Raw genomic sequence first — 19,814 nt, forward strand, 5'->3', positions numbered from 1 at the left:
TTATTATTATTATTATTATTATTATTATTATTATTATTATTATTATTATTATTATTATTATTACTTAGTTTCAATGAAAATAAAATCAATAAAAATATTTTTACAATTAAACGTCACCAGACTGTTTAACGTGCACCGGAAGAGGCCGGTCAGAGTTGAAAGGTCTCCCAAGTTTTCCATCGTAACGCTAAGCTAATAGCTGAAGAAGCTTTCTCTCCAATTTATAATTAAAATGTCAGCTTCAGAAGAAAACACAGAAATAGCCACCCCGTGTGTGCTTGTCACTAGCTGTGACAGCGAGTTTAAAGAAGAAGAACTAATCAAACGTAAGTTAAGGTGAAACTAACATAATAGTAAGGAAGCTAACGTTAAACAGAGCTAACTAAGCGATAGCATCTGGAAGCCCTTTTATGTCTTTTTCTCGGGTTAATAGCGAATTTCTTCAAGGCGTCTAAGCCATTTTATGTCCTTTACTTTCGCCAGGCTGATATACAAGCGATATGGTAATGCTAATTAAGCTTAATGCTATTCCTGTTGCTTGAGCTTTCACTGTGAGAAGCTTAGCTTGACGTCTTTGTTCGTGTAGATCAACAGATTTGTTTTTGCCTCAGAAATCCTCAGTACGAAGACTTTACCCGAGCCGACAAAGCGAGAGGAAACAGTGTTCTGGTACCCTTGGACCATCAACAACAAGTATTATACGGCAGATGTCAGTCTCTGTGTTGTATCAAGCACTTTTCACATGTCGTCAGAGATTGCCCAGTCCATGCAAGCTTTCATCGCTTATTTTGACAGCAAAGCGGTATGTGACATAAGAAGTTATATTTATAAGTCTAAACAGCACGTTTCTTCATGCCTTTATATCATCCATTATGTTTGCAGAAAGATGGGCTGCAAAAGCTACAACCTTGGATCCCGGTAGTGGAAGATCTTGCGCCAGAGGTGCTCATCCTGGTCTGTGACAGAGTCTGTGAAAATGGTCAGTTTTTTTCTGCTCTGCATGTGGCTTGCAGAAAACACTGTCTTACATACAAGTTGTGGGGTATACAACTTCTAATTTATGTTGTAGGAGTCACCAGACATGAAGCGCAGCAGTGGTGTTTGGCTCATGCATTTGAGCTCGTAGAACTCAATCCTCAGGAGCTCCCAGATGAAGATGGTGAGTTTCTCAAATGGGAGAAATGAGCAGTGACATCACCCAGATTTATATCTCAATTCTTTGTGTTTTGATAATATTTTCACCCGCATTCACACTATTCTGTTTTCTCTATCAGACGACTTTCCAGAATCCACAGGTGTAAAGAGAATTGTTCAGGCTCTCAATGCAAATGTGTGGTCCAGCGTGGAAATGAAGGATGGTAAGATGACATAACCTTTTATTTAACTACTACATACTCTGTGTATGCATGTATGGCATGTGACAGTTTACATCTCTAACAGGGCACAATCAGGGCTTTGGTCTGATGAGCAGTTTGGTGGCTTCCAGACATAACAACCCACGCACTTGCCAAGATCCACCAGTCAGTGGAGTTTTCCTTTTTTGATATTGATCAATTTATTTAGGTTTTTAATAGTCTTTTTTTATGCGTTTTCTTGCTTGCTTACTTGAATCAATACAATTTCAGTTTATGTTTTTTTAAGTCGTTTTTGTGGAGGCATGCTGATCCAAGCTGTTTTATTTTTTTTTGGTAGTCTTCCAGCTTACCAGTAGAGGGCACCATTAACAATGAGGAGCCTAACCATACAGAAAGTACTACAAATACAGACACACAGGAAGAGGCAGTAGTTGGTAAGCAAATGCCTTGTGATAGAATTTTCTTTACTAAGTTGTGAATCAGCTTTTCTTAGATTCCTCAAAATACTGCTGCTGGCACTGTTAGTTATGTGTATAAACATTTTTTGATCTCCCTCAGATGCAATGACTGATTTGGACATTCAGGAGCTCGCTAACCTCACAACTGGAGATGTAGATGTTGATAACTTTGAACGGCTTTTTACCAAATTAAAGGAGATGAAAGGTAAATGAGGGAATTTTAAAAAAGATATACAAATCTCGTTTTTTCTTTCTTTTTTCCCCTTTTTTTAAATTTTATTTAAAGGTTTGTTGTCCCTGTGGAGGTTAAAAATTTTCTATAGAGTAGAGACATTTGTCTCACTTTGAATAGCTAAGTGAGCATCTTTAATGTATTTAGCTTTTGTTTTCATTATATTTTCAAAATAGTTTGATGCATTCTTGTTTGTTGGATTTTCACCCTTTCTTTGCAAACATCTTTCAGTTTTGTCAGATCTTTGTTCTGTCCTGCACAGCTTCTTTAAACTCCATCAACTGTTGAAGATGTTTAGCTCGGGAAATTTCAAGAACCACTGACAAATCCTCAGTGTTCGTCACTCAGTAGTGGTTGTTGGATTTTGAGGTGTTTTTCGGATTGTTAAAATGTTGTTAAACAACATCATCTTTTTTTATCTTGAACTTTTTGTTTGCAGATACTGCAGTGCAGAATTTGTGGTGTATAATTGAATCCATCGTTCCTCTATCTTGTGCCAGTGGCTGTAACACAAGCCATCCACCCATATGCTTAACAGTTAAAGAGATCATTAGGTTTATTTAGATGTTCATTTGAAAACTTCTGATGCTTTTAATTATCTTTTCCACGAAGGTCATGGTTGTACAAGTAGATTAAAGCACAGTCTGCTCAATTTTCCTGAAGTTCCTTTGTTTTCATCACAGGGTTTTGATTCTAGCAATCCTACGAGTAGATCTCTTAAAAAGTTTTTTTTGCTTTGTTTTCCAGACATCACTTTGATGTCACTCCTTTCTTTTTAAGTACAGTAAATCATTTCCATTAATTCCAGTTCCAGCTGAGTAAAGGCCTTCTTAAAGCCATATCCTGAATTGTGGGCATAAATTTTTTAATCTTCAAAAGACAAGGTGCTCTTACTTAGTAGAGATCCCAATGGCTGATTATTGTAGGAATAATATTTTAGGAGTCAGAATATGTATGTAAGTCTTGAAATGTGCATTGCCCAAGTTTCCAGAACAATAACTATGAACAAGCCAAAGCACAGACAAGCTAGTTACCTTCAGGATTTCTGAGATTACTAAGATTTTGGAATACTTACATTGCACAAAAACTCTAGTTTTGCATTCAAGGTTTCAGAAACAAACAAACAAAAAACAACAAATCAACTTTTCATCAGGAGTGCTGAAATATTTGGATGCCAGTGCACCTGATGTCATTGTGGCTGACTGATGATTTTGGTCTTCTCTATTTTAAACCTACAGACAAAGCGTCTTCATTACCCCACGAGCAGAGAAAAGTTCACGCAGAAAAGGTACGTTTTTTTTTTTAGTGTTTTAATTTAACCCTTAATTAGTTCAATACATGAACTGTTTACCCACAATCTGCTTTCTAGGTGGCAAAAGCATTTTGGATGGCCATCGGTGGTGATGAAGATGAGATAGATGGGTTATCATCGGGAGAAGAAAGCTAAAAGTAGCTGGCTGTAACTTGGACTCCTTTCACCTGATCCTCCTGTTTTTCTTGGGGCTTCCACAAGATTCAGCATCCCGTGACATCCTGCTTGCACTTGGAAAGTGGAGATGCGTACAGATGGCACTGTAGGCATTGGTATATTTAGAAACTGTGGATTCTTAACATGAAATGATGTATTGAAAAAACAGATGGGATTTCCTGATTGCAAGAAAAGCAAATGAGTGGCCCTGATCCTCAATCTACTCCCCTGGGTTCCTCACTATACTTTAGCCCTAAGTGAACCTCAGCACGTGATGGCGTTGAAGGTGGGGAAAGACATGAAATGTATGTGGTTTGTGTATTTGTTATTAGGTACATTGATACATATATTTTAAAGGTAAATGATGTGCCTTATCCTAAAAAGACATAATGCACACTGGAATAAATTAACACAAAACCTTGTGATTTTAATATTTAGTGAGTATGGTTTATTTGTTGTGAACACTCACATGGGTTCACAATCTCTATTCAACTTAAATAAAAGGATATGTGTATTGTGCTTTGCGATTAACTCTGCAGTAAATAAGTAATTTAGATGTAGTGCAGTGGGGAGTTTCTAATATTTTATCAAGCCTTAATGAGTAGAGAAGCACATTTAAAAATATATTATACTTTACATACATACCATCACAAACTATGCCGTTTAGCAAAAGAGTGTCGCGTCACCTCTACAGGTTTCCTGATGATATCATTTATTACAGGACACTTATCCACTTTATGTATATCAATTTCAAATTTTTGTCACGGTGCATAATAATGTTTCAACAAGCAACTTTACTCCTTGGTGCAGGGTCACGTATGAGAGGCAGAGTGTACCCCGGACAGGTCGCCACCCCTAACACAGAAAGGGTCAATTTAGTGGTACAATGAATGCCCCAGCTGCTGTGAGGCAACTGTTCTTTTTACATTTATATTTCATACATAATTCCTTTTACAGAGAAGCAGCCCTCTTTTTACTGTTTTGCAATTTATTAAAATTTCACAGATAATTCTAGACATTTGAGAACAAATATTAGTCTACATTAAAAAACAAAAACATAAGACTTGGATCATAAAACCACTAAAAGAATATCAAGGAACTCAAGTACTGATACAGACCTACCACATACCTAATGTACTGTGTAGTACAGTGTTTCCGTTCAGCACCGTGTAACTCCTTTAAATAGATTACTTGGTGACTCAGTCTTATGTACTGTGAGTGAGTGCAGGATTAACATGGTGACGTCTTAGACAACGACCAAGGACAGTGAGCATATTACACATGCCTTATATTGTAATGTACATGTAATATACAGTATTTAGTGGAGAAGCAAATTACCACAACCATTAAAGTGACACAATAAACTTGAAATGCATCATTTACCCATAAGGAGCATAGTGTACCATTGGTTAACAATTGATAATACATAAGAAGACCTGCATTGTTGTTTTCACTCCACACTGCCAACAACAGATGAACACAACCTTGGTCACTGTACACTTCAAGTCACATGGTGTCCAGATTCAGTCAGTCTACTATAATGACTCATCGAGCCTGTTATCAAATAACACTAATGGTTGGTACAGTATTCCTGTGCCACACTTCAGAACCAACTCACCTGAAAAGTTCATCTAAGTAGTCTTACTGTGAATCCACCCATGCCAGAGTTCACTTTGATCCACTCTTTCAAGCAATGGATGACTAGCAGATTACGCAAGCTATAAATATTTATATACAATCATATTTAGGCAATAAGAAAAATATATTCTCATGCAGGACAATATGCAAAAATAACTTAGAAAATGTCTCTTTCATTGAGCAAAATACTTTTAATACAAGGGCTCTATATCAGAAACACTGATACTGGTTTTTTTTTTAAACTAGACAAAATACCAATTCACTGATCAGATAATTGGTTTCTTTATTGATCATAAATCAATAAAGGGAAGTACCTTCTACTTAAAATATTAATGAAATATATTCTGTCACTATAAATAACATTTCTCATGTTAATTTATCGTTTGTTTAATAAATAAGCTTCCCAATTCAGTGATTGCTGGGACACTAAAGGCTTATTCATAATATTGATTAATTCATAGAATCAAAAATGTTTTAAAACATGTCGATGGCCAAGTTGAAACTGCATACCTTCCAACTTGGAAAACAAACATTTCAGTCTCCTTTGTGAAATGTTAATTAACAGGAAGGATGGACATAATATGTAAAAGAATAATCATGAAGATGCATTTCTGTCTTCTGAAAATAATAAAACCCATAAAATGTCCTACAATGACCATGAAATTGAGACACTAAATGACACTAAAGACAGTGCTGTACATGTGATGAGAAATGTCAAACACAGCAGAGGAAATGCTGTTTCTGTGGATTGATTCCTATGGGGGTTTGAGTGTGGAAGGGAAGGAGGGCTGCTCCTAGGACACACTAGAGCAGTGGATGCTGGGGGAGCCCATCTGTGTGAGGACCTTGTCCAACCACTGAAGGGGACCATTAAGATGTAGCTCTATCCAGCAGGGGGTGCTGGTCACTGTCTGACGTCTGCAGAACACAAAGAAGGAAAGCACACATTTCTGTCATTGCTGAACCTTTTCTTCTGTACTATATTATAACAGTCGTTGTCTTATAGCTTATGCAGTCCATATTTTTGGAAGAATTTCCCGAACAGTGATGCCAGCTCTGGGCTATTTCTGAAGCCATTCAAGTATCTCCGAGGATGTTTTTCTCCAAGGTGTTTGGTGCCAGAAATACAACACGCACCATTCATAGTCCAGTGGGAATCCCCCTTCCAGAGGCAGTCAGAAATATGTCCACACCCCACTTCATACCCCCCTCACTACTGCATGCCTGCTGCATTCTTCCTCTTCTCTTACAGAGTCACAGTTACACCATCCCCCATCACCTTCTTTTCCTGTTAAAAGTCGGCTTCAGTCAACAACCCAAAGTCATGTTTTTCTTCTTTTATTCCTCACTTCTCCAATTATGAATGAAGATGTTTAACAACCTCTTTGGAATAATGTGCATTCATTTGTGTAATAAGTTCTACAATGGATTCAATTGTCCGCATGTTTCCCAAACAGAGGGAACATTTTACTGCCTAATAAACAAAATGTTGACTCACTGAACCTCAATTTGATTGTATATGTAGTGTACAATTTAAATTTCCACATCACGTTTAGGGAAAAAAAAAAAGCACTGCAGAGACTTGAAAAACATGAGTAATACGAGCCACTCACTAGCTGGGTCAGTTAAATGTTAACTTGTCTTCTGACCTCTAAGCAGGCCATCTACCAGCCAAAATATTTAGTACACTGACATTTATTAACTACCTGTAAATGACCTAACCAGAAAATGGCATTTATTTTAATCACTACACAACCTCTACCATTTCAGAACACCATATTACACATTTACGCCACTACAACATGACATCAGTCCTTCTCACGTATTACTTTACTGTCAGTCAAATAATAAGCAAATGTAACAATATCTTATACTTTGTAAGTTATATAAGAAAAATAGTAAAATATTTACCTGTACTCAGCTCCCCATCCCTTAACAAAACTCATCCGAATAGTACACATCCTGGTGAGTTGGTAGACTGCCTCAAATCCCTGGTTGACTGACTGAGAGAGCAGCGCAGCAAACTCCTGGTTGTTGAAGATCTTCAGGTTGCAGCCTAGCAAGAAAATATTTATTATCAGGTTTACTAGCACAGAGAATAAAATAAATGTCAGGAGCAGAAGAACACAGTTATACAGTCATACTCTGGTTATATTGCCTTTAATGAGTTTGTGTTTGTATGCATGTTGTGCTGACCTGGAGGTATTTTGCACACAGTGGCAGGATGCCACCCATAGCGCTGGTTGCAGTTAGGACTTTGGACAAAGATGGCGCTATCACTGAGACATTCTGCAAACACCTCACCCCCGATGTAGTATAACCTCACACCCCGACCTGGAAAAAGAGGAGGGAAAAAAAAAGCTAGCTCAGCATAAAACAACCTTCACATATAATCAGAACAAATTTATGCCGTCCCTTCGAAATACAGTTAATACCTATGTGTCTGCGTGTGAGTTCTACTCCTGAGTTGCGGTTGACGTTTGACAGCAAGCCCAGACAGAAGCGTTCAGAGTTAGAAGGATCTGTGAATCCGTCTACTGTAAGGGAGGGTTGTGAAGCGTGGAAGGTCTCTCCAACACGCTGGTTCAACTCATAATAGGAGATGGAGCACCAGAAGGCAGATTCACAATATGTCACAGGTTGAAAGTCTGGTAAGACAAAGAGACATTTACAGGTTTAATCTATTTCCATAATGAAAGAATTAAATAGTTGAACAGCTTTGTCATCAAATTGATGCTGAAGGTGCAGCATCATGACCAAGTCCTGACAAGGTTTCCTTTGGTTCCTCTCCAAAAGCTCTTTCCCATGACCTTCACAACCTCAGCCAGACATGAAATACGTTTCTTAAAAAGCAAAACAAAACAAGGACCTCCTAGTTTGTCTCCACATAGAATAACCCGCCACGCAGACATTTACTGCATTATCTTAAAGCTGCGTGTAGCTGGTTTTTCCACACATAAGAACAGAGCAAACACAAAGACTCCATTCATACCATACTTACTGCCCTGAAGCTAAGCCAGACATGATCCACTCACTCAAGTGTTTGCGTACATTGCTCATCAGTCTCATAAACAGACATTCAAACACACCAACCCCCCCAAAATAAATAAATAAATAACAATGTTCTCCACAAATAAATAAACAAACCAACAAGAAAATCAAGTAGTAATCAAATAGTAATGCAAGTGATGCATTGATCCAATGCAGAAGTGTCATAAAATACAGTTGCTTCAATGGCTGCAACAAGAGAGATGGACTCCCATGTGAAAATGTTTCACTTAACAGCTAATTTGCACCTTCTTAACAACTGTACTAATGACGAAATTTTGTACACATGTTTTTTCTTAATATATCTTATATAGTGAATTTTTTTGGAGACTTTAAAATGAGGTGTTTAGCCACTTTGAGTGAGAGCTAGGGCAATAAAAGCAATCACAGCCACTATAGCTGACTGCTAGGCTTTACCTCTTCTAATTTAAGTTACTGAAATGTACCTTTTGACTGTAATTGTAGTGTGTGTAGTTTTTGAAAGATGACAATGGAACTGTCTGACAGATAAAGTGGCCTGCACGGTAGTACAGACTGTCCACGAAGTTTGTGCTTCAGTTGTGGTGACTGGAATTGTCAATTACACTAACCAAATAAAGAAAATCAGAAAAGGGTAGTTACCTTGTAGAAATAAATAAAGACCACTTAGTGTTTGAAAAAATTCAGTTTTCATGTGAATTCAAGAGAAAAAAGCAAGACTAATTAAATTATTGTCATCCATGCTAGTTAAGGAACTTTGACCATTTTAACGGTTTGAAAACTAAATAGCTCTTTTGCCAACTTCTCATCTCTACTATTCCAAATACGGACAAACATATGGAGGAAAAAAACAGTTAAATCCCTTGTGCTACTCAAATTTGACCATTCAATTTGTTTTATAGGCTCTGTTGCATGACACACACTTTAGGGATGACAGGCTCTAACACATGAATAAGTGCAAATATTCTATTACAGCACTTGTACTTTTAATGATATCATTACTACAGGTTTGACTTTGGTAATAATATTTATAAAGTTTCTTTATAAATATCTTACAAGTCTTATCTTACAAGTCTTAATTCTATGGCTTTTATTTTTTAAATTTTTACTGTTTTTAACTTATTGTGTCTTTTACCTGTATTGCTATGTATCGCTTTTATTTTTATTTTATTTTTTTATCTTTTTAGTTTCAAATAGTTGTACAGCACTTTGTTTGAAAGCACTTTATAAATAAAGTTATTATTATTATTATTATTATTATTATTATTATTATTATTATTATATGTTATTATCAATTTTTTCCCCCATTCACTATTGGGCAGTTCTGTTACTGCTCAGTTTTGTTATATATACATATATCTTGGAGGGTGTAATAAGCTTTTTCCTAACAAGCAAAAAACTTCAAATCCAGATTAAACACTGGATTTTAAACGAATGGCTGATATTTCTATTGGCGCACATAACTTAAAATATGTCCAGGAGCTAAAGCTGAGTAAACTTGACTGACTGATGTCACTTACCAGGATTATTGTTTGCAGGGGATACAGGATTGGGTGACAGGCTGGGTGAACCTGAAACAGAGTGGTAATAGAAGGTGGGTTCATGACCATTATAAGCTGTAATCAGAGTAGTATAAGCTTCAGGTGTGTGTACAGTCAGGTGACTCACTTGTGTCCATGCTATGGTTAAGCTGGTGATCATTTGTCTCACCATCCTCACTCAGGTACCCTGGTGGGGGAGTTTCTGTAACACATGGGTTAAGCACACATGGGTTAAGCACACACCGTTGTTCTTTTGCGTGTTGTTCTTTTGCGTGTTGTTCTTTTGCTACTATGATACAACTACAAAAATACAATATTTTAATATAATATAAAAACCACACTCAGGAACAACATTTTTGGGGCATGAGCCACAAACTAAATCATCCCTGAGAAAAATAATTTAGAGACCGAGTCAAGAATGAGTGGGATGTGTTTTTTTGCTTTTTTTCCCTCACCAGGAATATAGTTGTTCTGGGGCTCAATGCCAGCGGGAAAATTGGTGTTTTCAGGGATGGATGGGCTGTAGTCATCCAGTGGTGGGAACTCGGCAGGGATGTCTGTATGTCGTGGCACTAGAACGGGAGGCAAAACTGGAGACAGTGGATCAGATCAGTTCTGTACCCAGTTTGGAGAAAGCTTTAATTTAACTACAATCATGTGGAACACGCAGCAATTAAGAACACTCACTTGGTGTCTCCACCCTCTGGTAGTGATAGGGGTTGACACATACTTCATCCTTCTTGGTGTGAAAGGCAAATTCACAGTGGTCGGCAGCTCTGAGTTCATGGTGGGACTGCAGATCCGGCCAGCGCCACAAGCGGCAGTAGATCACATGAGGAAGACCTTTTCTGTGGGAAACCTGCAGACGTCCATCCAAAGACCTGAAAGACATCACGGTCGAAATATAAAACATGCAGATTAAATTTAGTCACTCTGTGCTGCTTTACCCTTAATTGTTACTCGAAAATATTTTTCATCTTCAATACAGCTCACAAAATATGTCCAAACACAAAACAGGGCCCCAATTCTACTGACACCTGGGTTAATAATAACAGAATGTAAATGTCTATTTTTACATTTGAAGTGGAAAAGGCCAACCATGAAGCAGTTTTCATTAAAACTAATAATAATATTTAAGTACTTAACCTCCTAAGACCCGAGCTCTTCCACAGCATGCATTTTTAATTTATCTTTGATATTTGGGCATATTGGGGCCCGATGAATGTAAAAATAAAGAATTACCAGATTTTTTTTTACCAAATTTTCGTTTCTAAGAAAAATGAGAGCCACAAATGAGGATATTTGTTTAAAATTTCAATAGAACAGTAGCAGTATAATGTCCTCGTAAGTAGGGATGGGTATCGTTTAGGTTTTATCCGATACTAGTACCAAACCGGTACTTTTGAACGGTGCTCAAACCGGTGCTTAAAGAATGGAGAACACAAAATTGGTCCAGAAATCTCTCATGTTCAGCTGGTTTTTTTTGTAAAAAGATAACAATGTTAGCATTTTCTGCAGCTATAGGGCATATATGGTATCACTCTTGGCTGGAAGCAGTGCTTAATCAATGGAAAACACAAACTCTCAAACTCAAACCTCTCATGTTTAACTGTTTTCCACTTTTTCTTTGGTCATTTTAGCCTTTTTGGCCAGGGTGAAGGGAGTATCTGCCATCAAACAAGAAGACAGCTGCATGTAGCTATGATGATGTTTGCTAGTTCACCTTACGTGCATTAATGTAATAACGTGGTTAGCCTACTCAGCGTAAATTACACACGAACAACATTAAGCGACTCACGCAGAGAAGAATGGCTGCTGCTGCCATCATCATCCGTCATCATTTCTGCTACACTGGCAGGGCTAGGGGCCAGGACTCTCCTCTTCGAGTTTTTCGGGGATGTTGCTAACTCCGGGTCTGATAACAGGCACCACACCCGCAGTAAATGTGCTCAGTGTGAGGTCTCGCAGCAAGCTATCAAATACGGCGCATTTCTCGGCTTAAAAAAAACACTATGCGTCGCCAGGTGTTTCATCGGATTTGAGGTGTTACCTCCTTTGACAGTATCACCTTAAAGCACTTGTTGCAGGCTGCTGAGTTTGCATCTTTTGCTGTGAAGTACAGCGAGACTTTTGACCGCTTCGCCTTGGGCATTTTAGCTCTGCTCTAAAAGAACGTACGTACCTGGACCCGCCTACTATCCTCGGAAACATAAAAGGATTGGCTAGAATCGAAAGTGTGTCACAGCTCAGGAAAAAAAAGCACCGAAATAAAGCACCGAAATGTGCGCTGTTTTTCGGTCTGGTTATTACCGTTTATGTCAGAACCGGTGCCATCATGGCACCGGATACCGGTACCCATCCCTACTCGTAAGTGGATATCAGGCCCTTGTAGAGCAAAATTGAGTATTTGGGTCTAAATAACCAAAAATGTGATGTACACATATGTGGACGCTAGGTCCTAGGATGTTAAGGTACCTTTGTAGTGTAAACCTATGTATACCCTCATGTAACTGAAATTTTAAAAAATGCAAAGGAAGGATTGTCTTGGAATCTCAGTGTGGGGTAACTTTTTGATGACTTAACAACATTTCAGTTTATTGTGGAGCTGTGCAACATGAAAAGTGGTTTTCATTCTTTGGCCAAATTTTAGGTGCACAAATAATTTTTTTATGTATTAACTTCTTAAAATGAACAGAAAAACCTTTTTTTTTCTTCAATGATGACTTTTTTGACCCAATGTAGATTCTGCTGTGCTGTCCCTCCCTCAACTGTGAATGGCCTAACGACCTACTCTGCTTCCTGTCTACACTCACTGCTGATTGGAGTGATCCAGCACACAAAGTTAATCAGTGAATCTACTTGGGCGTTGCCCTTTTTAAGTCCAGCATGTATGTTCCTTTGCACTGTGATTTAATGTAACCCACCAACCTTCTGGGTCTCTTGAACATTGATTTGGTTGTTGATGTTGCAAGACACTAAGAAGATGTATGTGTCTTTAAGGTACTCTTTACTACCTGGGATAACAGGCACTAATAACACTGTTTTAGAGACGTAATAACAGACACTCTGCTCACATTGTGCACACATTACTTGTTCTTTTGTTATTCACATTATGGAAAAATGTGGTATTTTCTTTTTCATTTTCAACACTCACATGACCTACTGTCCCTCCAGCTCGTCCCTCTTGAATCACAACACAATGTGGCTCATACATCTTATTTTGAACCAAAACCAAAACCAGGATAGAACCAAAATCAGGTTCTATCCTGATTCTCTCCACCCAAGCTGAACTAAGACATAACACTAATAAATAACAGCTCCAATTCTGACAAGGTTTTTTTTTTTAAAGCCACCTGGTGAGAGACAGGCATCTTCGAGAAACTGCCACAATGTCTTCAGTCTGTTCATGTAATTCCAGACCCCCTCCATGTTAAAACCAGAGCTCCTTGAAAGCAATACCATCTGCAGGACACATTCTGCAAGACTGTTTTTGTAACAGCTATACAAGAGTCTCAAAAATGTCCTCTATTTTAATGAGGACTGTAGATTCTTGTCATTTTTGTAGCTTCATGTAGAGATGCTCAGTGAGACTGACACACAAGGACCCAGTGAGGCCCAGTTAGCAATGCAAAAAAGGTGGTTTTATCTTTCAGTCAAACAAAACAGACCACAGAATTTTAATGGTTTAGTATAATGACAATATCCACAATTTTGTTCTCTATAAGCCTTGTGTTCACTATGCAATTTTGCCTCACAATGGGGGCAAAATCTTCAAGGAAAATGTGCAACCAGAACAGAGGATGGCACTTCTGTTTTTTCCAGTAGCTAAAATGATAAATAGTGGAACGACTGGAAGCTAAAATGAAAAAACAAGAGCCCCGTTGTTAAAGATTTCAAATAAAGCAATGAGTGACAAAATCTCATTTTAAGATGAGTGAAAACAAGGTCCAGTTGCCAATATTGTTACTATAATCAGTAAGTAACAGAGCTTACTTTTCATTAGCCTGATACAATCAGGTATTTAAAAAAATAGGAAGAACTCCAGTCCTCCTTATGATGACCTCCAGCATTATTTCCTGGGTCAGCATTTGCAAGCCTCAGCTGAGAGGCTGGCCTGGACTAGTTTCTGTCTCCCTGGTTTGCCACTCTGACATGATGACCACTGTCACACAGCCAGTTGAGGCAACCTTCCTGTTCAGCTGAATATACAACAACAGTACGTCCACCAGCCAGGAAGATAGAGCATCACACTACCAACCAAATCACCCCTCTCCCCCCCCCCCCCCCCCCCCCCCCCCCCCCCCCGAGTAGAAGACAAACCACTTTCTGTCAAAGACTCCAACTCCAGAAGCAACCACAACCAGCTGATTATACTACATAAATAAATGCAAGTGCAGCGCAAAGTGCCTGCATCTGCAGAAGCGCATTAAAAAATGTTAACAACGTTTGTCTTTGTTAAAGGACATCTGGTGGCCTACTAGTTAAGACGCACACTATATGGACCTAGGATTTCAGTATCACCAGCTGCTCAGTTTTTATTTACATCTGTTCATTTTAACCAAAACACAAGTCCCTTCATTGCATTTATGCAGTTTTATACAAGGATGCACCAGTATGGAACTTGAGGGTCAATAATTCAAAATGATCCTATAGCCAATATAGTGTAATAAACAATAATATTAATCTAACAAATGCAAGAATATGAACAGACATACTGTCTATGTCCGGTTTTATAAGATATCTTTTATCAATGTCGGGTTTCACACCATCTTAAATAATCAGGGTTGTTTCTGGCTTCCCATTATGCTCGCAAGCATAGCTTTGCCACATGTTAAGCTAAGCTAAGTTAAGCTAACCCAGATGTTTTGCCTTATTTAAACTAAGTTTTTGCAATTTCCATTTATTTGTGGTCATTTGATAAAGAGAAATGTATTTTCTGCTTGAGTGAATGCTATCTAGGTTAAAAGTAAGTATTAGTATAATTTCATAATAGACAAAAATGTTTTTGGATAATGCCAAAAACATTTTTTTATACATTAACAAAACTCCATCAACTGTAACTGAATTATTTTAACAGTGGCATTAATTAAATGCTTACCTAAGGGCAAGAAACACAACCCATTACCAATATATTTGAAATCCACAGTAAACAAGAGGGGTTTACATTATAATACCAATGAACGTAACTTTTTTAACATGACCAGTTAAAAGGCAAACCTTTGCAGTAAGCTCATACTTTTTACTCTACTTACTGTGGGAGCTGTAAAATCAGTGATGGATGCCAGAAAATTGTGGTGCCCTTAGTTTCACAGTTTTGACATTTCGGTACATAATAATTTCCTGCTGGTTAAGTTCATTCTAGGTGCAAGCACCTCAGGCAAGCACTTGACCACTCTAAATGCTCACAACCCCTTTCTCTCCACGCCACATTAGAGGAGGTGATGAAAGTACAGCACAATGCAGGCTGGCTGCAATACAGAATCACTGAGTCACTCTATCCCCAACAGATAGCAACACAGCTGTTATTCTGTAAAGTCTACTGTCTATGAACCCACTGACAACTTGAACCACAATCCAAACAGTGGCCCACGCCCTCCCTAGAGCCCAGAGCACATTCCCAACAACTGAGAAAAAGGTTTTAATGTAAGTTACCACCCATGCTTTGACATCCACACTTACTGTGATGGGAGACTCCCAGTTTTGTTAGCAATCAGGCCTACAAGCTGCCTTTTAGGGCTTGGAAAAAATTTCTGGAGGCTTGTTAAGGTCACTGAAGCTCCTTTTGTACTAATTATTAAGAGGAAAAAAAGGTGTGGAACAGCCCTATTTGTTTTATGTGGGAACAAAAGCTAAAGAAACAAAGAATCTTTTTAAATAGCAGGCTTTGTGTTATACCAATGTCTTTACTGTCATTGCTATACCTGTAGCAACAACCTGGCATAATATAGCAGTTTTTCACTCAGTGTTCATCACTCCATAGCTTATGGTTGGTCGACAGAGACATTCCATGTTCCAGTTAGACAACACGCTTATGTATTTACCAACTCCCCAATTTGTCAATCAGCAGCTGCTTCAATGGGCTCGCCTCTAACTTGAAAAAGGTTAAACTCTGACCAACCACTTTGTACTGCTAACCTTTAGATCAGGGGTCTCGAACTCCAGTCCTCGAGGGCCGCTGTCCTGAAGGTTTTAGATGTGTCCTTGATCCAACACAGCAGATTTAAATGGCTAAGTTACCTCCTCAACATGTCTTGAAGTTCTCCAGAGGCCTGACAATGAACTAATCATTTGATTCAGGTGTGTTGACCCAGGGTGAGATCTAAAACCTGCAGGACACCGGCCCTCGAGGTCTGGAGTTCAAGACCCCTGCTTTAGATCAACTTTCACTCCTACATTTGTCTGAATTTTACTGACATTCCACAGAGACCCCCACTAAATTTATGCCAGTCTCTTCCTGTCAGGACACCCCTAAAGTCCCTGGGCCTCTACTGGACGGACGGGACACCATTCTTAAAATGCTACATCTTGTTTTGGTGTTTTGATTGTGGCACTGGAGACCTGAATTGATTTTAAAGACATAGCTTATGAGTTACACCACTTTGACACTCATCAAACCGTTTACTGATCACTCATGCCAACAGGGAAACACTCATTCTGGAATTGAATACTGCCATTTTGAAATGTTTTATCATAAGATAAAGTGATCATTAAAACCAACTTTGTATTGAGTTGTATAACATTTCACTTTAAAGGGATAAGGTGACCCAAAGCATGCCAGCAAAATGCCACCATAAAATAAGTAGGGGCTTAAGGTCCAAATTTTTCCTGTGACTGTCACAGGTCTTAAGGTCATGGTAACAACATTCATTATGTTAACTCCTTACCCATAGAAAGCTGACAAGGAGTAACCGTTTAATCTCTTTTATGAACTGAGTGGTTCTTTCATATTTCAGGCCTGCTTATAGAACAAAATGATTGGGCGTGCATCAGAGGTTAATGGGGATGGTCTCTGCCTATGCAGCTACACTTGGAACCCAATAGTCACAAAACCAGGTCTGTTTCGATATACTGAGGTGTCAAACCTAGTCATTAAGGGGAAATCTTTATAAGGGAAAGGGGCTACTTGTGTCCTTTGATTGAAGACTGTATACAATAAGTAAACACATTTACTTATGAGTAAAGATATTTAACTGCACACATGCTCTGAGTTGTCTTAACGCTTAAAAACACCTTCCTAATATTGGATAGGACCCAGCATACAGACAAAACAGCTTTGGGAAACCTCTGGGGATGTCCAGGACTGTCTGGCACCAGGACACTGACAGGAGACCCTTTAGGCTGGAATAAAGTCTTCCTTCATCAGGCCTGTTCTTGCCCACTGATGCTTGATTAGATTGGAAAGAATCCAGGGAGTGTGATGCCAGGTTGAGACATTTGTGAACTGCTTTTTTATGTTGTGGAGTGTGTCCCTGCTTAGGGATTCCACTGCCACCAGATGAGTGAGGTAAGTAATCATGTTTAAGATGGTGTTACATGTCAAAGTGCTGTCCGCATGAATCCCAGCAACCACCAAAACGCTGCAGTCTGACAAAATGATCAGAGTTAAGTATTTCACTAAGGATTTTTATGTTGTGCCTAATCAGTCTACTTCTGTGCACTCATTCAAAGCACCGGTAATACAACTATGTGGCTCCAATGTGATGTGTCACACCCAGTGAGTCCACCTCATATGTCTGACAAATTGTGCAGGTCTAATACAGATGGGTATCCCATATGGGGAATCCCAAACTGGACTCTTATTATAACTTTCCCAGAGCACAGACACACACAGTCTAAACATCCTCTATGAGTCAAGCTCCAGCTTAGCCAAACCACTCCCTCTCCGTTTATCACATGTGTGAACTGTGGACATATTTATGCAGCACTAGTTACCATGTCAGCAGGTGAAGCTAGCTCGGAGATGTGACAAACACTCACTACTACAGCATTGCCTCACAATTACATGCTGCACAGCTGGTCTTACTACAGATCATATCGTTGCGCAAACTAATGCTGGAAAATAACATAACAGACTCTAATATATGGGTTGAAACACACCATCTTATTCCTTTAACGCTACCAGGCAATTACACATTTATTTATTTATATATATATATATATATATATATATATATATATATATATATATTTAAGACCGATGAGTACCAATTGTGTGCTCCCTATCTGCAGAACAAAATTGTATCTATTTAAAACGGGTTAAGATGATAAGATGATAGAGCTAATGTTAGCTCTAAATACAATGCACGATTGGTTTTATTCTGGCGGCAGGTCCAATCAAAATCCATGTCATAACATCAAACGCTTTATGTTGTCTTTGATGTGGCAATTCGCCAGTTTGACTTTGCTCTCTATAAAATAGAGCTTCTTTAAATACAAGCATCTGCTAATATCAACTCAAGCTAACTACCTAGCTGCTTGGGCTAACGCTAGCTGTCACCAGCATTAGCTTGCTAGCTCACTTATTCAGAGGCAGTCAGTCAGCGCTCTGTGTTTGTCTTTACCTGGGTATAGTTAGGCATTTTGTGTTGACATTCTGTGTTGTGATGGCCTTCTCCAGCTCGTCCAGCTGTCCCGTCCGTTTTAACTTCTTCACCAGACTTTTGACAGCTTTTTCACACCATTTTTCCTCCTGTCCGTTCTGCTCTCCTTTCTTCCAGCCAAGAAGCCTCTTCACAACTGGAGGGGTGAACGGTAAGATAGACATTTTTAACCTGCAACTGCAACAACTAGTTACAGCTCCTATCTTTAATTTATTACTGTAGACACTTTGTTTTTGCTTGCTAGCTAAACTCCTAGACAGGTGAATGTCTGATGGCTGCCGGGGGCTCAGAACCAGCAGCAGCGGTGCGCGTCGCAGCTTCCCTCCGTTCAAGTGTGCTCAGTGTCGGCGCGCAGCAGGACCTCGGCCAGCCTGCCTGCCCCTCCTCCTGCTCCTCAGTCAGCTGGTCTGCTCTCCTGCACCTGTATCACACAACTTTCTTACACATTAAACGGCCACTAAATGCTACTTAGTAATATATAAAAAAAACAGTGACATAAAACACACGCTTCTTTCTTAGACGATTAAAAATATAAAGCTAAACAAATGAATTAAAATACAAATTTTCTCTTAAATGTATGTGATGTTCAATCTTAAACGTATGAACCTTTAATATATAATTTCTCAGTGTTTATTTAGGCTGGCGAATCAGTAAAGGAGGAGTATTGGCGACTAAAAACCTGCACGAGAAACGGGGGAGGGGGAGGAGGACAAAAAAGTATATGAGCACTGAAAAGTGATCCAACTTTTGCATTTACTGTGTCCGAGAATAGAAGACCCTTGGGAGTAATCCCTTTCATCCCCTCATAAAAGTGATTTAATTTCACTTCAGATGCATCTTTCCAGAAATGTATGAGGGAGGTCACTGTGCATTCAATGGTATTTCAGGTTTTATGGTGTTATTGATAAGTGCACTGCCTCCCGTAAACAGCTGTGTGCCTGTGCTATAAATACCCCCATCCAGGACAAGCCCCTCTTCCCTCTCTTTATTTATAGCTTCTATCAATGACTCCTGTCTATTTTTAAGTAAGTATTTGGCATAGCTCCTTACTTCCTTCATCCTAAATAAATATTATAGCTGTCTTGGCAATGTCACAAGGACACCTTCATGACTCTCTGTTCACCAGCCAGCTGAGTGCTGCATGTATCTGAAAGTATTCCAGTGTTCAGTGCATTTATCTCAAAAACACCCAAGGGCTTATAATGGAAGTATGATTACAATTATATATTATTACAGAATTTCTTCAGATGTCACTCATTAAAGGGGAACCTATTGCGTGCTTCCTCATTATTTTATCTTATATATTGTTCCAATACTGGGTTGAAATAATGGTGACACTCGTTTTAGAGCAATGCATACATGCCCATCTCAGGCACACAGCTCTGGCCCTGAGCAAACACTGCCCATCCAGTTGCAATTCAAACCTTCTACTTGCAGGGGTGAGCCAATCAGAAGAAAGATGCCATAAAGGGAGGGGGAATGGAGCTAAAAGGGC

The 19,814-nt window shown here is 38.9% G+C and overlaps 2 protein-coding genes across 2 annotated transcripts; one reads left to right on the top strand and one right to left on the bottom strand.

Annotated features, from left to right (window-relative positions):
- The first annotated feature begins 132 nt into the window (after positions 1 to 132).
- On the top strand, positions 133 to 6,648 carry aagab (alpha and gamma adaptin binding protein). The gene is made up of 10 exons (XM_085165354.1): positions 133 to 326; positions 612 to 802; positions 883 to 979; positions 1,070 to 1,159; positions 1,275 to 1,358; positions 1,441 to 1,520; positions 1,693 to 1,789; positions 1,914 to 2,018; positions 3,284 to 3,333; positions 3,415 to 6,648. The coding sequence occupies exons 1-10, from the start codon at positions 233 to 235 to the stop codon at positions 3,490 to 3,492; spliced, it is 966 nt and encodes a 321-aa protein (XP_085021480.1). The 5' UTR covers positions 133 to 232; the 3' UTR covers positions 3,493 to 6,648.
- Positions 5,323 to 18,696, bottom strand: smad3b (SMAD family member 3b). The gene is made up of 9 exons (XM_085165350.1): positions 18,281 to 18,696; positions 10,407 to 10,600; positions 10,175 to 10,309; positions 9,847 to 9,921; positions 9,699 to 9,749; positions 7,587 to 7,799; positions 7,348 to 7,485; positions 7,063 to 7,207; positions 5,323 to 6,069 (listed from the first exon to the last, which is right to left on the bottom strand). Exons 1-9 carry the CDS (start codon positions 18,481 to 18,483, stop codon positions 5,946 to 5,948), a joined length of 1,278 nt encoding a protein of 425 aa, XP_085021476.1. The 5' UTR covers positions 18,484 to 18,696; the 3' UTR covers positions 5,323 to 5,945.
- Between the last annotated feature and the right edge of the window lie 1,118 nt (positions 18,697 to 19,814).

Source organism: Neolamprologus multifasciatus, chromosome 7 (genome assembly GCF_963576455.1).
Source record: "Neolamprologus multifasciatus chromosome 7, fNeoMul1.2, whole genome shotgun sequence".
Lineage (NCBI taxonomy): Eukaryota > Metazoa > Chordata > Actinopteri > Cichliformes > Cichlidae > Neolamprologus > Neolamprologus multifasciatus.

What these genes read in the sequence shown, in the direction of transcription:
- smad3b (XM_085165350.1), bottom strand. Translation starts at nt 18,483, where the DNA reads ATGTCTATCTTACCGTTCACCCCTCCAGTTGTGAAGAGGCTTCTTGGC. An exon ending in TAACCATAGCATGGACACAA is followed by an intron (nt 9,750 to 9,846) that starts GTGAGTCACCTG and finishes ACTCTGTTTCAG; the next exon opens with GTTCACCCAGCCTGTCACCC. An exon ending in TGTGTGCAAAATACCTCCAG is followed by an intron (nt 7,208 to 7,347) that starts GTCAGCACAACA and finishes TTTTCTTGCTAG; the next exon opens with GCTGCAACCTGAAGATCTTC.
- aagab (XM_085165354.1), top strand. Translation starts at nt 233, where the DNA reads ATGTCAGCTTCAGAAGAAAACACAGAAATAGCCACCCCGTGTGTGCTT. An exon ending in GGAGCTCCCAGATGAAGATG is followed by an intron (nt 1,160 to 1,274) that starts GTGAGTTTCTCA and finishes TTTCTCTATCAG; the next exon opens with ACGACTTTCCAGAATCCACA. An exon ending in GCACTTGCCAAGATCCACCA is followed by an intron (nt 1,521 to 1,692) that starts GTCAGTGGAGTT and finishes TTTTTTTGGTAG; the next exon opens with TCTTCCAGCTTACCAGTAGA.